Source organism: Anabrus simplex, chromosome 6 (assembly GCF_040414725.1).
Source record: "Anabrus simplex isolate iqAnaSimp1 chromosome 6, ASM4041472v1, whole genome shotgun sequence".
NCBI lineage: Eukaryota > Metazoa > Arthropoda > Insecta > Orthoptera > Tettigoniidae > Anabrus > Anabrus simplex.
In genome coordinates, this window is record NC_090270.1 from 229279685 (window position 1) to 229292324 (window position 12640).

General features: G+C 38.0%; 1 protein-coding gene across 1 annotated transcript in view; it reads left to right on the top strand.

Moving 5' to 3' along the window:
• Positions 1-12640, top strand: part of LOC136875942 (sodium-independent sulfate anion transporter) — a 77039-nt gene that overhangs the window by 52344 nt on the left and 12055 nt on the right. Inside the window, exons 6-7 of the mRNA XM_068228269.1 lie at positions 1301-1462; positions 6193-6333. Of these exons, the coding sequence (XP_068084370.1) occupies positions 1301-1462; positions 6193-6333 (303 nt within the window). The remainder of the gene's footprint in view (positions 1-1300; positions 1463-6192; positions 6334-12640) is intronic.

Genomic DNA, 12640 nt, shown 5'->3' on the forward strand with positions numbered 1-12640 from the left:
TCTACTGTTCTCTAATTTGACAGTAATTATAATTACTCATTAAATAATCAAATGAAAGGCATAATCAAAATAATTAAAATGATTTATAAACAATGTTATGCACTGTAAATCGCGTAGTGTGTATATCCAACCCTTGTCCTGTTTCTCTATGGGGTCGGGTATGAAGTAAGATGAATCTTCGCACAGAATTTTTATGACTGAATGCCCTTTCTGATGTCAACCTCATCAGAGGACTTAATGAGATGAAATGAATGACATGATATGTAATAGGAAGGCAGAGGGTGAAACCAGGTGCTGGCACATAGCCTAATCCTGTCAAATAGCACCAAGGGGCCTGCTCAAGGCTTAATGTCCCCATCCGATGGACAAATCACCCATCAAGAGCGTCATACGCCTTCACTCCACATGAGCACTGCGGAGAGGTTTGTAATTAAGTCCAAGCTTTTCATAAGCAATCTAGTGGTTATAAATTGTATACCACCACCTCTCCTACCCGGCCAGCCAACTTTCTAATGGTCAAAATATTTTTGACCAACGGGACTCAAACTGGCTAACAATGGTGTCAGACCATATAGACTCTGTGCCTTTAACTATCATGAACCCCAGGCAGGCTGCATTATAAATCACGGAGTATTTTACACCATTTATTTTTTATGCCAATTTCCTGTTGCCCTCATGTCCTGAAAATCTTACTTAATAAAGTTAATATTGTTTATATGTACGGATATATTACATTCTTCACATAATATGAAAAATATGTAATACATGAAAATATGTAAAATGAGACCCAAGTATAACAATATCAGAACCACAATTCACCTACATTTTTCTTTTTCAGTAGGAATAAAATACATGTAATTATATGAGATTCCATCCCCTAGTCATCACAGTGAGTTAATTATTTATTGCTGTACCTGCCTTGCTCTAATTTAATAATTATCGCCAAGCCATAACATATCCCACAATTCTGTTGAGATCTTTTTTGCATTCTCTCACAATCCTGCAACTCTGTACCGTATAGCATTATTCTCAAAAAGCTTTATCAGCGATTACAATTCTTTACTCATATCATTTGCTGTGGGGGAAGTGTACTGGGGGGTGTACTGCAGTCTTAGTTTTATTTTGAATAATACCTTCCACCAATGGAATTACTCAGGACTTGAAAATTGTTGATTTATTGACATTAAGGAGAGTTTGATAATAAAATTATTATTCTTCTGTACTGTGTCACATTTTTGTGGATGTGAGACTATTCTTCTCTTACCTTTGTGCATTTACTGTGATTTCTTGTGTTTTACAGCACATGGAGTGATAATAGACTCAACTCAAGAGATGATCGCTCTGGGAACATGCAATATAGTTGGCTCATTCTTCCACTCCTTGCCCATTGCAGGTTCACTTTCTCGTAGTGCTGTGAGTAATGCCAGTGGAATTCGCACCCAGATGGGAGGTCTCTATGTAGGTAAATGAACAGTCAGATCATATCTTCACAACTCTATGAATTTGTTGACACTTTTGCATTTCAGTTATAAGTGAACTCCACTGTTTATTCTTCTTTCTCTTTTCCTGTCTGTCTTAGAAGTTTAGTGACCATCATTGAGTATTTTTATTTATTTGTTGTCAGACGTTTTGCACTCTGAATAATCTTCTTCGCCTGCTGCTTCCCTTAGCCCATTCCTCCCTTCTATCATACCTTTTACAATCAGCAGTATCAAGCTGTAGTCGCCATTTTGGAAGATGTGATGGATATATGCTGCTTTCCTTCATTTTGCAGTGGTTAAGACTTTGCATTATTTTGGAACACAAGGGAGTTGACAGGGAAGAGAGTATGCGAAAGACCAAAATGATGATGGATGGACTCTGTGAAGAACAGCATAGGACAACAGAACCCAGACTGGAACATAGTGTTGGATGAGGATTGGTGGAGAGACAGGACAAAGTGGAGAGGAGCTATATTTGCCTCCACCTGGTGTGAGCTGGAAGAGGGTGGAATGATCATGATGATGATGATAATGAATAAGAGCTGGGTTTCTGAACTGTTAAATTAAATTATGTTTCTTCTAGTCATTAAGACCCCATCTCTTTTGAACCTGATGAATCACCACTCAATGAAGGAAAAGTACTTTAAAAAAAAAGGAATGTGCCTTGTATTGGACATTTTGTTTGATTTAATTATTACCAACATTACCTTAGATACAAACACTGTGGATTCCCACAATAAACATTACATCTACTTGTTTCTGAGAAAAGTGTACCTACGACGAACTTATGGGCTACCCTACACTCATTCTTTTATTGAACGACTGTACATTTATGATTTTCTTTTCTTTGATAATGTACTGTATATCTATATATATAAAATGCTAATGTGTATGTTTCACAACACTCAAGCTCTTAAACCAGAGGGAGTTAAAAGGTGTGATTTGCACCAAAATATTCCAGATCGTCTCAACAGTACAGGAAAAATCTTGCATTTCTTGAAAAGTCAATGGAAATATATAATTATTTTCAAGACGAAATTAAATGAAATCACTAAATAACCATTCCAATAATTGCAGGCAAACGCTTATTCTAGCCCGCAGTACATTCTGTACTTAGTGGATGCTAAGCAACTAACATTTTAATTAATATTCTAATATATGTGATTTTCATCCATAGTAATATCACTGCATGCAGCCATGTTTGATTAATAATGTTATTTGCTTTACGTCCCACTAACTACTTTTTCGGTCTTCGGAGACGCCGAGGTGCCGGAATTTAGTCCCGCGGGAGTTCTTTTATGTGCCAGTAAATCTACCGACACGAGGCTGACGTACTTGAGCACCTTCGAATACCACCGGACTGAGCCAGGATCGAACCTGCCACGTTGGGGTCAGAAGGCCAGCGCCTCAACCGTCTGAGCCACTCAGCCTGGCATGTTTGATTAGTACCTGTTAAGCCAGAGTATTCATTTTCTATGATCATGGAGGAATACTATTATCTGCTAAGTACTCTGATTCTCTGACCTTTCCCAGCTTCTAAATATACTCAACAGATGGTAGAACATTCCTGATAACTTAAATGCTGTCAAGAGAAAACAGTCGACATATGCACAGACGGAAAGGTATCAATTTGATTAACCTCCTGTATGACCATTAACCCTTTCACTCCGGCGTAGCGAATATGGTTGTGTGACCCTCCGGATGGCAGCAGTATGTGTGGTACACTGAGCCCGCTGTACGGGATCACTGCGCTCTCCAGTCTGCAGACGGCTCGTGACGTGAGGAGAGGACGGGCAGAGTTTAAAAGTATTTTATTTGTAATGCATATTTGGTGAAATGCTTCTGACTATATTTTTAGCACTTTTCATCCTCCTCGCACAGAAGAGTTATGATAGGTGTATTAAAAACAGCTGAAAGAAACTTAACATGCTAGCATTGTTCATTAAACTTTTCAATCCGGTATTAGCTGCATCAAAATTTAGTTTCTTCGGCTTCAGATTCTACTTTTTTCCAATATAGTTTTCTGCTCGGTGGTGCAGGCACCTGATCTTCATCCTCACTATCTTCATCTTCAGTCCAGTCATCAAAGTAGGCCGACCTTATAGATGATGAAGCGGTAACTGATGTAGAAAACGTGCCTGAAATAGAAGGTGTGATTGAAGTTGTTTCGTCACCAGAATCAGGTGACAAATCACTATCATCGTCATCTTCTTAAAAGTCACAACTGAATATGAGAGCAAGAGCTTCCTACGCAGTACATCTTTTCTCTGTCATCAGGCCTTTCACAATTTCAAAGCGATTGAAACCTAAGTCAAGAAGCACAAGCATGTCAACACATGGGAGCAACAAAGCGCGAAGTGAGTAGCGTATTGGACACATTGCTTTTGCCTTCGAGCTGGTTACTCCTATCATCTGGTGAACATAGCTGTAATTATAGACTCCCAAGACAGCCATGAGAGACCTCCAAGGCCAAACTTCAACAGCAGTTTACCGTAGTGAAATGGAAAACAGCAAAAGACACACTTCTACAGCAGTCGACCGGCTATGAGGCACAGCTCCAGCATGACTGCTACAGCAGTCCACCTGGTGCGTGGCGCTGCTCCCTCCTGACTGCTACAGCAGTCAACCGGAGTGAAAGGGTTAATAAAGCACAGGGACAAATTCTTGAAAAAGTGGGTGTCTATTTACGCAAACTAGTATTCAGTCATGGCCAACTGTATGTTGCACTATGTCGAGCAAGATTGTTTGAAAATGTTAAGGTCCGGATACGCTTGAATGTTCGAAACACGGTGAATATTGTATGGAATGAAGTTTTAAAAACTACATTGTGAATGAATCAATTATTATGCACTGGTATTAAATGTTCATAAAACTATTGAAAAGGCCAGGCAAAACAATACGACTATGACAGGTTTATCAAGACGTATTATCTGACCTATTTATAACAAATGCTGCGGAGCAGTATGGGTTTTCTAGTTATAATGTAATTACCAAATAAATTATACTGTAGTCTTTTCTATTTTCCCAGTGTATAAAATATCACAATCATGATAAATGTAAACGTAAAATCAGCCTTAAAAGAACTCGTCGAAGGTGGTGAAGAAATATATGTAGAAGATCGAGCTGGAATAATATCTAATAACTCTTGCACTGTTCTATGTTACAGTACCATTCAACCACAAGCATGTCAATGTATATAATTGTTTGTGTGTGCATGTTCTCTGATACTGTATATTTTAGTGGATCAGTTGTTGTTATTTCTTTAATTTCCTCCCGTCTTTGTGTATAGTACATAGCTGTGAGGCTGTTATGTAGTTTCAACAGTTGAAAAAAATATTCTGAAAGATCTTGTTGTCGAATGAGTTAGCCATGCAGTTAGGAGCGTGCAGCACTGAGCATGCATCTGAGAGATAGTGGGTTCAAACTCCACTGTTGGCAACCCTGAAGATAGTTTTCTATGCTGGGGTTGTACCTTAATTAAGGCAAAGGCTGCTTCCATCCCACTCCTATCCATTTCCTATCCCATTGTCGCCATAAGACCTATCTGTGTCGGTGCGATGTAAAGCTAACTGTAGATTTTTTTTTTTTTTTTGCTAGTTGCTTTACGTCGCACCGACACAGATAGGTCTTATGGTGATGATGAGATAGGAAAGGCCTAGGAGTTGGAAGGAAGCGGCCGTGGCCTTAATTAAGGTACAGCCCCAGCATTTGCCTGGTGTGAAAATGGGAAACCACGGAAAACCATCTTCAGGGCTCCCGACAGTGGGGCTCGAATCCACAATCTCCTGGATGCAAGCTCACAGCCGCGCACCTCTACGTGCACGGCCAACTCGCCCGGTAAGCTAATTGTAAAAAAGAAGAAGATCTTGTTGTCACCAAAGTAGCACTTGGTAGTCTCTGAAGCAATTTTGAGGCCTGTTCAAAAAAACTGAACTTAAAAATACTGCACAATGCAAAGTTCTGGAGGTTTCCAGTAAGTGATGCTGTATAATGCTATCCTGTAACTAGCTATTTGCCACATATTTGTGAATATCACTCAGCAGCTGATAGTTTGTGAAGGTGTTGAATTTTTATTACCGTTGCCCATGTGTCAAAATATTCTGAACAGTATATTATCAATGTTTGCTTTGATTCAAACTGAGAAAAACATTTAGGGAGACATACCAAATGATGAAGACAGTTTATGGCAATTCAGCAGGTCTGAGGAAATCAATGCAGGTGAGGTCAAAGGTGAAAGCATTGTCGATGGTCTTTTTTTATTTTTATTTGAATAATGTTGTGAACCACGAATTCCTACCCGAAGGTCAAACGTTAACTGCTAGTATTACCTGGAATTCTTCAGAAGTTTAAGAGAAAATTTCAGTAGAAAGAGACTGGACTTGAGGAGAAAGAACTCTTTGAACCTCTACTGTGTCAACACGCCAGCTCATGAATTGTTGATTCATGAGTTTTTGACATTATGAAGACAATTGTGTTTTCCTATCAACTCTACTTCCCTGACTTTGCCCCAGCAGACTTTTTCCTATACCCCAAACTGAACTTTACTCTGACAGGATGTTGATTTCTATCAATTGGAGGTTCTGGGAAGGAGTTATTTTCAAAGTCTGGTTATCTTTCGAACAGTCCTTATATTTGTCATGATTATTCTTTGAATCTCTGATTACCCAGTGTCTTATACGTACTGAAGTGGAATAATGTTAATGATTTACAGGTATTCTGGTGATACTTTCTCTAAGTCTCCTGACACCATACTTCTACTTCATACCAGAAGCCACTCTTGCCTCTGTCATCATCTGTTCTGTCATCTTTATGGTGGAAGTGAGAATGATAAAACCAATTTGGGGATCAAACAGTAAGTAATGACAATATTAATAAAAGACAAACCCAGCCCATTAAGAGTCTTGGCTTGCCAAGTCAGCTGCTGCCCAGAGGTATCATGTTATCTTCCAGACATATTTATTGGCTTTCTTGACCGGGTCCAATGTCAGGCAGCTTCTCAGTTGAACACACAAGGCTGAGCGAACCCTGTTCCAGTCTCTGATTCTGAAATTTAAGTTTATGCCTGGGGTTCTGTACAGGAGACAGACATCCATTGGTTTATTACAGTTATTTGCTTAATCAAGGAATTACAGTCCTTTTTGAAATTAAAATGTGTAAAGGGAAGTATGCTTAGTGCAGTGGCTCAGTTGTTGACTCTCTTCCTGGATGATTTAAGTTCAAATCCTGGTATGTCCTAGACTGGAGTTTTCATCTGAAAAATCTGGTGGAGTCAGGACAGGCATCCATTCTTCAAACACCAGCCAAAACCTAAAATGAGTCAGGAAAATGTGAAATAAACTGAAGAATGTTTAAAATTAATATGTGTGTCTGTTGTGTGTGTGTTTGGCACCTTCTCATGAGGTAAAGTGGGGAAACAGATGAAAAAAAAAAAACCTCGTGGATGGCTGAGAGAGGGACATAAGGGCAGCAGTGGCATATGCTGGGATCAAGACGTGGGCTACCACTAGACTTTCAACAGTTGGTTTAGTAAATGTCAAGCCTTAAACATTTTGAGCTGCAGCCAATAGCCAATGGAGAGGCCTGCTGTGCTGTCAAGGCTGTTTCACAAGCCACTGCCCTGGCCTCCACTACTGTCAATGATCAACACCTAATCAGTGCAGAGGGTAGCCTAAAGTTTAGCAAATTAAAGTCTGGCTTTGTGGCTAAATGTATAGAATGCTTGCCTTTGGTCTGATGGCCCCAATTCAATTCTCAGAATGAGCCCCCTCATACTCTTAACAACCTTGGCTTGAGGACTGGGTGTTTATGACGTCTTAGCCACTCATTTCACCCTCAGGTCACCACCAAGCCTATACAGATGCCTTGCATCATTATTATTATTATTATTATTATTATTATTATTATTATTATTATTATTATACGATGAGGAATGCATGGTTGTTTGTTAGCAGTGGCGATCTGACAGAGCAAAGCCTAACTCACCTATCCCCCCAGTCCCTGCACCTATCGGACATTCAGCAGCAAGTTGTGCTAGGTGTTTCGAGGGGAGAGGGAAACAGCGCCTGGGCTGCAAGATCAGTCTCTGATGCCTTGCTCTCAGAAATACATGCAACATTTTTTCTCATTGATTTCAAGTTTTTAAATGGAACAATATGTCAGATGCTTACATTATAATGTGCTTTAAATTTCCATCGTTCTCATTTGAGGTTTCAGCTTCACCGATAGCCTTGGTAGCCCCCAGTATACACCACTGAAGGGCAGGGGTGTAGTCAAGGGTAGCCTATACAATACACAATAAGCATTCTGCTGAACTCCACTTGTTAGATTATGTTTTCTGATTTATTGCATATACCTTCTGCTTGATTTTTTTCACTTTCGAATTTTGCCATTCAATCAATGAGTTTTAATACTCTAATGTAACATTGTAACATCATGTGCATCAGTATTTCACCACCATGTGTTGATTAATATGTGAACTACTTCTGGTTTTCCAGGGAAGCTGTATATCTTGACCCTATGCATTCTGTTTGCTGGTGAGACCTATTGTTTACAGTGCACTATCTATGTCTTTTGGTATGGCTAGAGAAATTTTGTTACTTTCAGTGATCTGTCTCAGATCCTTGGCTTTGACAATATGAAAGTGAGGTATGAGCGATGCTAATATGCCATTCCTCATGCAGTGGCCCCTGCTATGAATGGTATGAAAATGTTGCTCATAATGTTGATTGGTGCATGCATTTCAAGCAACAGGAAACTAACTCGCTCCTCATTTTCCCTAGTACACTTCTTTAGTGATGCCTGGGCCATCTATGACAGCTAATGGTGGAGCTGCTGATGATCCAACCAGTCTTTAGGCTGAGGACTGAACATACATACATGTGCTATGTACACGTGGCGTTAACACAATTTTACCACCGATAACGAGGAGGCTCTACTCATTAATAAAGACAAGCTCTGGGTTGAGGAAATTAGATGACAACCCTGGAGTTGAAGACATTCCATATAATAAGTTATCTGTACTAAGAAAAATGTCCATATTGTCATGCTCAGTTGCAGAATGTGAGTGGGTGTTTGGCTTGATGAATAACATCATCACTGACTTGAAGTTATCACTCCCAGTTACTAATGCCTCCAGCCTTATTTTTATTCATTCATTCATTCATTCATTCATTCATTCATTCATTCATTCATTCATTCAAATTCCCCATCAGTTGACTGATTTAAGCACAAGAAACAGTGGCAGCTGGTCACCAGCAGAGTGAAAGTGCTCAAGTCTGGACGACAGAGAATAGAGTTGAGACCTTCATCTGGCATTTCTTAATGGCATACATTGGTAAGAGAATGCCAGTGTGCATCTTTGGTGATGTCAAACTGTAAACACCTTCCATGAGCCCTCCCCGCCCCATTTGGACTATAGAAATATAGACATGGCTGCATTGGTATCAATTAAGAACTTGTTCTAATAAAATGTGTGATCACAAATCAAGTGAAATCAGATCCAGAAAAACACTATTGTGTTAAGAAAGTAAGATTTTTAAACTACTGTAGTGTTTCACTCTAGCCTTTATATTTAAATTGTCCTTCTACATGCCTGCTTTATGCCAAATCAAGGGAAAAGAGAGAGAGAATTCACTATGGATAGCTGCTCTTATATGAAGGAAAGGTTCATCCTACTAATGAATCTAAGTAGACAATAGAAATGAAAAAAATTAATTGGAATTTGAAGATTCTTTATCTGAATATTCATTATTTTTGGGCAGCTACCCCCAGGTGCATTCTATTTATTTCAATGGCAACTACTTTAACTTATACAAATAATTTTGTACAGTATGGAGGGATATTTTAAAAACCATAATTGACATATCTTGCAGAACTAGTTTTAGACACCGAGGAGATCTGGTATCTGGGATTTGTCATGCCCTGGCTCAGAGTATACCCTGTGAAAATTTTGGAACTACAGCACTGTAAATCATTGAAAATTAGAAAATGTTGTTCCTTCAGTCCTATAATCCTTATCTCTATGAAATTCAGTATACATTTTATTTGAAACCTGCCTTTAAATCTACAGAAAAATGTATTGTCTTGTTTTTAAAAGTTGTTGATTTTGTAAAATTTGCACAAAATCATCATTATCATAATTTCGTCCTACATTTTAACAGTTTGAAGTTATTTTTTCAGAAGTCAGTAGTCAGATGAACAACCTGAACCTCAATTGTTAAGATATTTACACTGTAAGAGGTAAAAAAATATTTGTTTAACTTTCCATTTATGCCATTTGTTTATCAGAAAATATTTTATAAGACTTTCTATTTAAGATCGGCTAAAGATTGGGCTTTAAATTAAAAACATCACTACGAAGCACAATTATGCAATTATCTTGAAAACTGTAGAAGTTGTGATGTAACAATGGTTTTAAAACCTGTAATATATAGTCTTGAGGAAAAATGTGATAATTGTGGGCATGGCAGGCTAAAGTTGGCTTAAATATCCAGCAACTCTGATCACATGAGAGTACATTTCAAATCATAACTCTGTGAATGTTATAAATGTATGAGAAAAAATTCACAAATATATGACAGTTCAAGTTCATTTCAGGTTAATATGGTCAAAATGAACCAAACAGGGTGACTGCGCTTGTTAACGGCTATGGAGCCAAGCTCTGCATTCTGGAGGTGAGTGGGCTCAAACCTCACCATCAGCTGCCTTGAAAACGGTTTTCTGTGGTTTACCATTCTTACTTCCAGGCAAATGCTGGGACAGTTCCTGTTCATTGACCACAGCAGATTCTTTCCTCTTCCTTACCCAGTTTTGTTTATCATCATTTATTTCATCTTCATTAGCTCCTCAACCTGAGGTTGGCGTCAGGGGGGGGCACCTGGCTGTAAAAAAATGTCATAAAATGTCATCTCACCTCATTGTAGTCAACACAGTGTCAGGAAATGGGACAAAGGGGTAAAAATGGTAAAAATGAAAAATGGATTTTTTTTTTTTTTAAACCCTAGAAGGTATGTGTTCCCCTTTCTATAAATTTTTCCTCTCCACTATGCTCCTGGAGGTCAAGTTCACCCTATCCCATTTCCTCAAGCAATCTTTACCCGAAGGCATGTCAGGGAGCAGGAGCAGTTATTTGCTAGTGTGAAACGTTTACACACGCCACTCACTATGTCTACATTAAGTTTCCTCATCTTTCAAATATTTATAAGTATGTGAAAAATATTGTGTCATTCTTTCATAGCTTGTCTTGATCAACACATGTTAATGACTTTGGTTACTCTTCTGGTGAGTTAAAATCATTACCTCTGTTCTGTATGTACATTTTTACAAATGACGTCTAGTTAATGACAATTTATCAGAGCATTGCATAACATCCACACTTGAGTCAGTGGAGGACCTATTCACAGAACATGGGCCTGGAGTAGAAAGAATAACACTACCGGTATGCCAGATTTGGCTGGGCAACACTTCATACAATGATGTGAATTATGCTACAGAAGCAATAAAAAGGGAACTGTTTATTAGTGTTCAGATTGTCTGGAGGAATGTTTCAAAATACAGTTTTAGGAATCCCAGCATACTAATGGGTACAGTCACACTTTTCTTGTACAAATGATTTCTAATATCAGATGTGTAAACTTGAAAATTCAGGGCAATAGGTCATATTAACTGTAATTTATTTCTACATTTCAGTGTGTCTTAATTTATTTATAAAACATGCTGTATCTATTCACATGCATAACCATAGACATTTATATTTATTTCCTTCCACCATTTTTTTGCAAAGCACAAAATCACAAAACTTTTGCTTAATTTTACAAATTTGGCTCAAAACATAAAACTATTTATCTTTAAGCAAAATTGCAAAATAACTGACAAAATTATGTGGAATCACTCTGTGATCCATGAAGCATAATGAAAGGTGATTTAAAAGATGAAGTCTCTCATCCCAATCAAATTCCCATTCTATGATAACTATCAGCATCAGAATATCTTGAACCATACACAGTGTTTAGGTATCTAGTTGGTAGTTCATGTAGAGAAGTTGAAGGTATAGAAGTGTTTGCCATTCTCCTTTTTCTGGAATCAGAATATGGGCATTTTGTGGAAACTGTAGTGAAAGCTTTATGGCTCCCAGTCAGTAAAATATTGATAGTGAGAGGTCATTTTCAATGTATGTCTCGCAAGAGAACAGCTCTGACTTCCAGTAATATGGCACTCATGGTATCAGTGTCTTTTTTGGACTGATGTGTAAATTATGTACGTAGGCTATGCCCTACTTGATAAAGTGGCAGGATAATTTATTTCCAACCATCCATGCTTATAACATGTGTTTTCAGCAGAAGCTTAACTCTCATGTTACTAGTACATATGAAAAAATAAAATATATTTTACTACAAATATGCTAACAACTACCTTTTGGTTTAACATTTATTGCTGAAATGTGGAAATAAAATCTTAGTGAAATTATTGATGTAATAAAATAAAAATAGCAAAAAATATAACAAGAAACTTTTTAAAAATGTGACAAAATTAGGCAAAAAATTTTCATAAAAAACAGGTGCCTCTAATCATGGCCTATTTTTGAGTGATTAATGGAAATGAACAAACAGGTGAAAAAACAACTTATATATAAAAAGACAGGAACATGTGATAGGACAAACCTATGGTATGTCAGTGTAAGAAGAGTGACCGACAAGAAAAGAGATGAGGGCAATATCCACATCTATTTTCAAAGTGGTACGCTCGCTCGCTCTCTCTCTCTCTCTCTCTCTCTCTCTCTCTATAATCAATGCAAATTCTTCCATATCCCTATTTTCTCAGACTCCAATGAGCTTGTTTATGCTTCTCAGATATTTTCCTTTCTCTAACTTACACTGACCCATTCAGTTCCTCTTCTGAGAAGGAGAAAGTGGTCATGAGTTGGCATAGTTTTCTTTATATTGGCACAGTTTCCCCTTCTCTTGGATTAACTGAACCCCACTGCCATGAATAATTTAATTCACAGTGCCTATATTGAAACAAAATTTAGTAACCATCTCTTTGTGTCACTTGAGTGCTCTGCAATAATACTTCAATCACACATTTCCACCATTCTTTCTAACTAGAGTAGGAAATTTATCTGGACTAATTGGTACTGGGGGTTGTTAGGATCAACACAAATC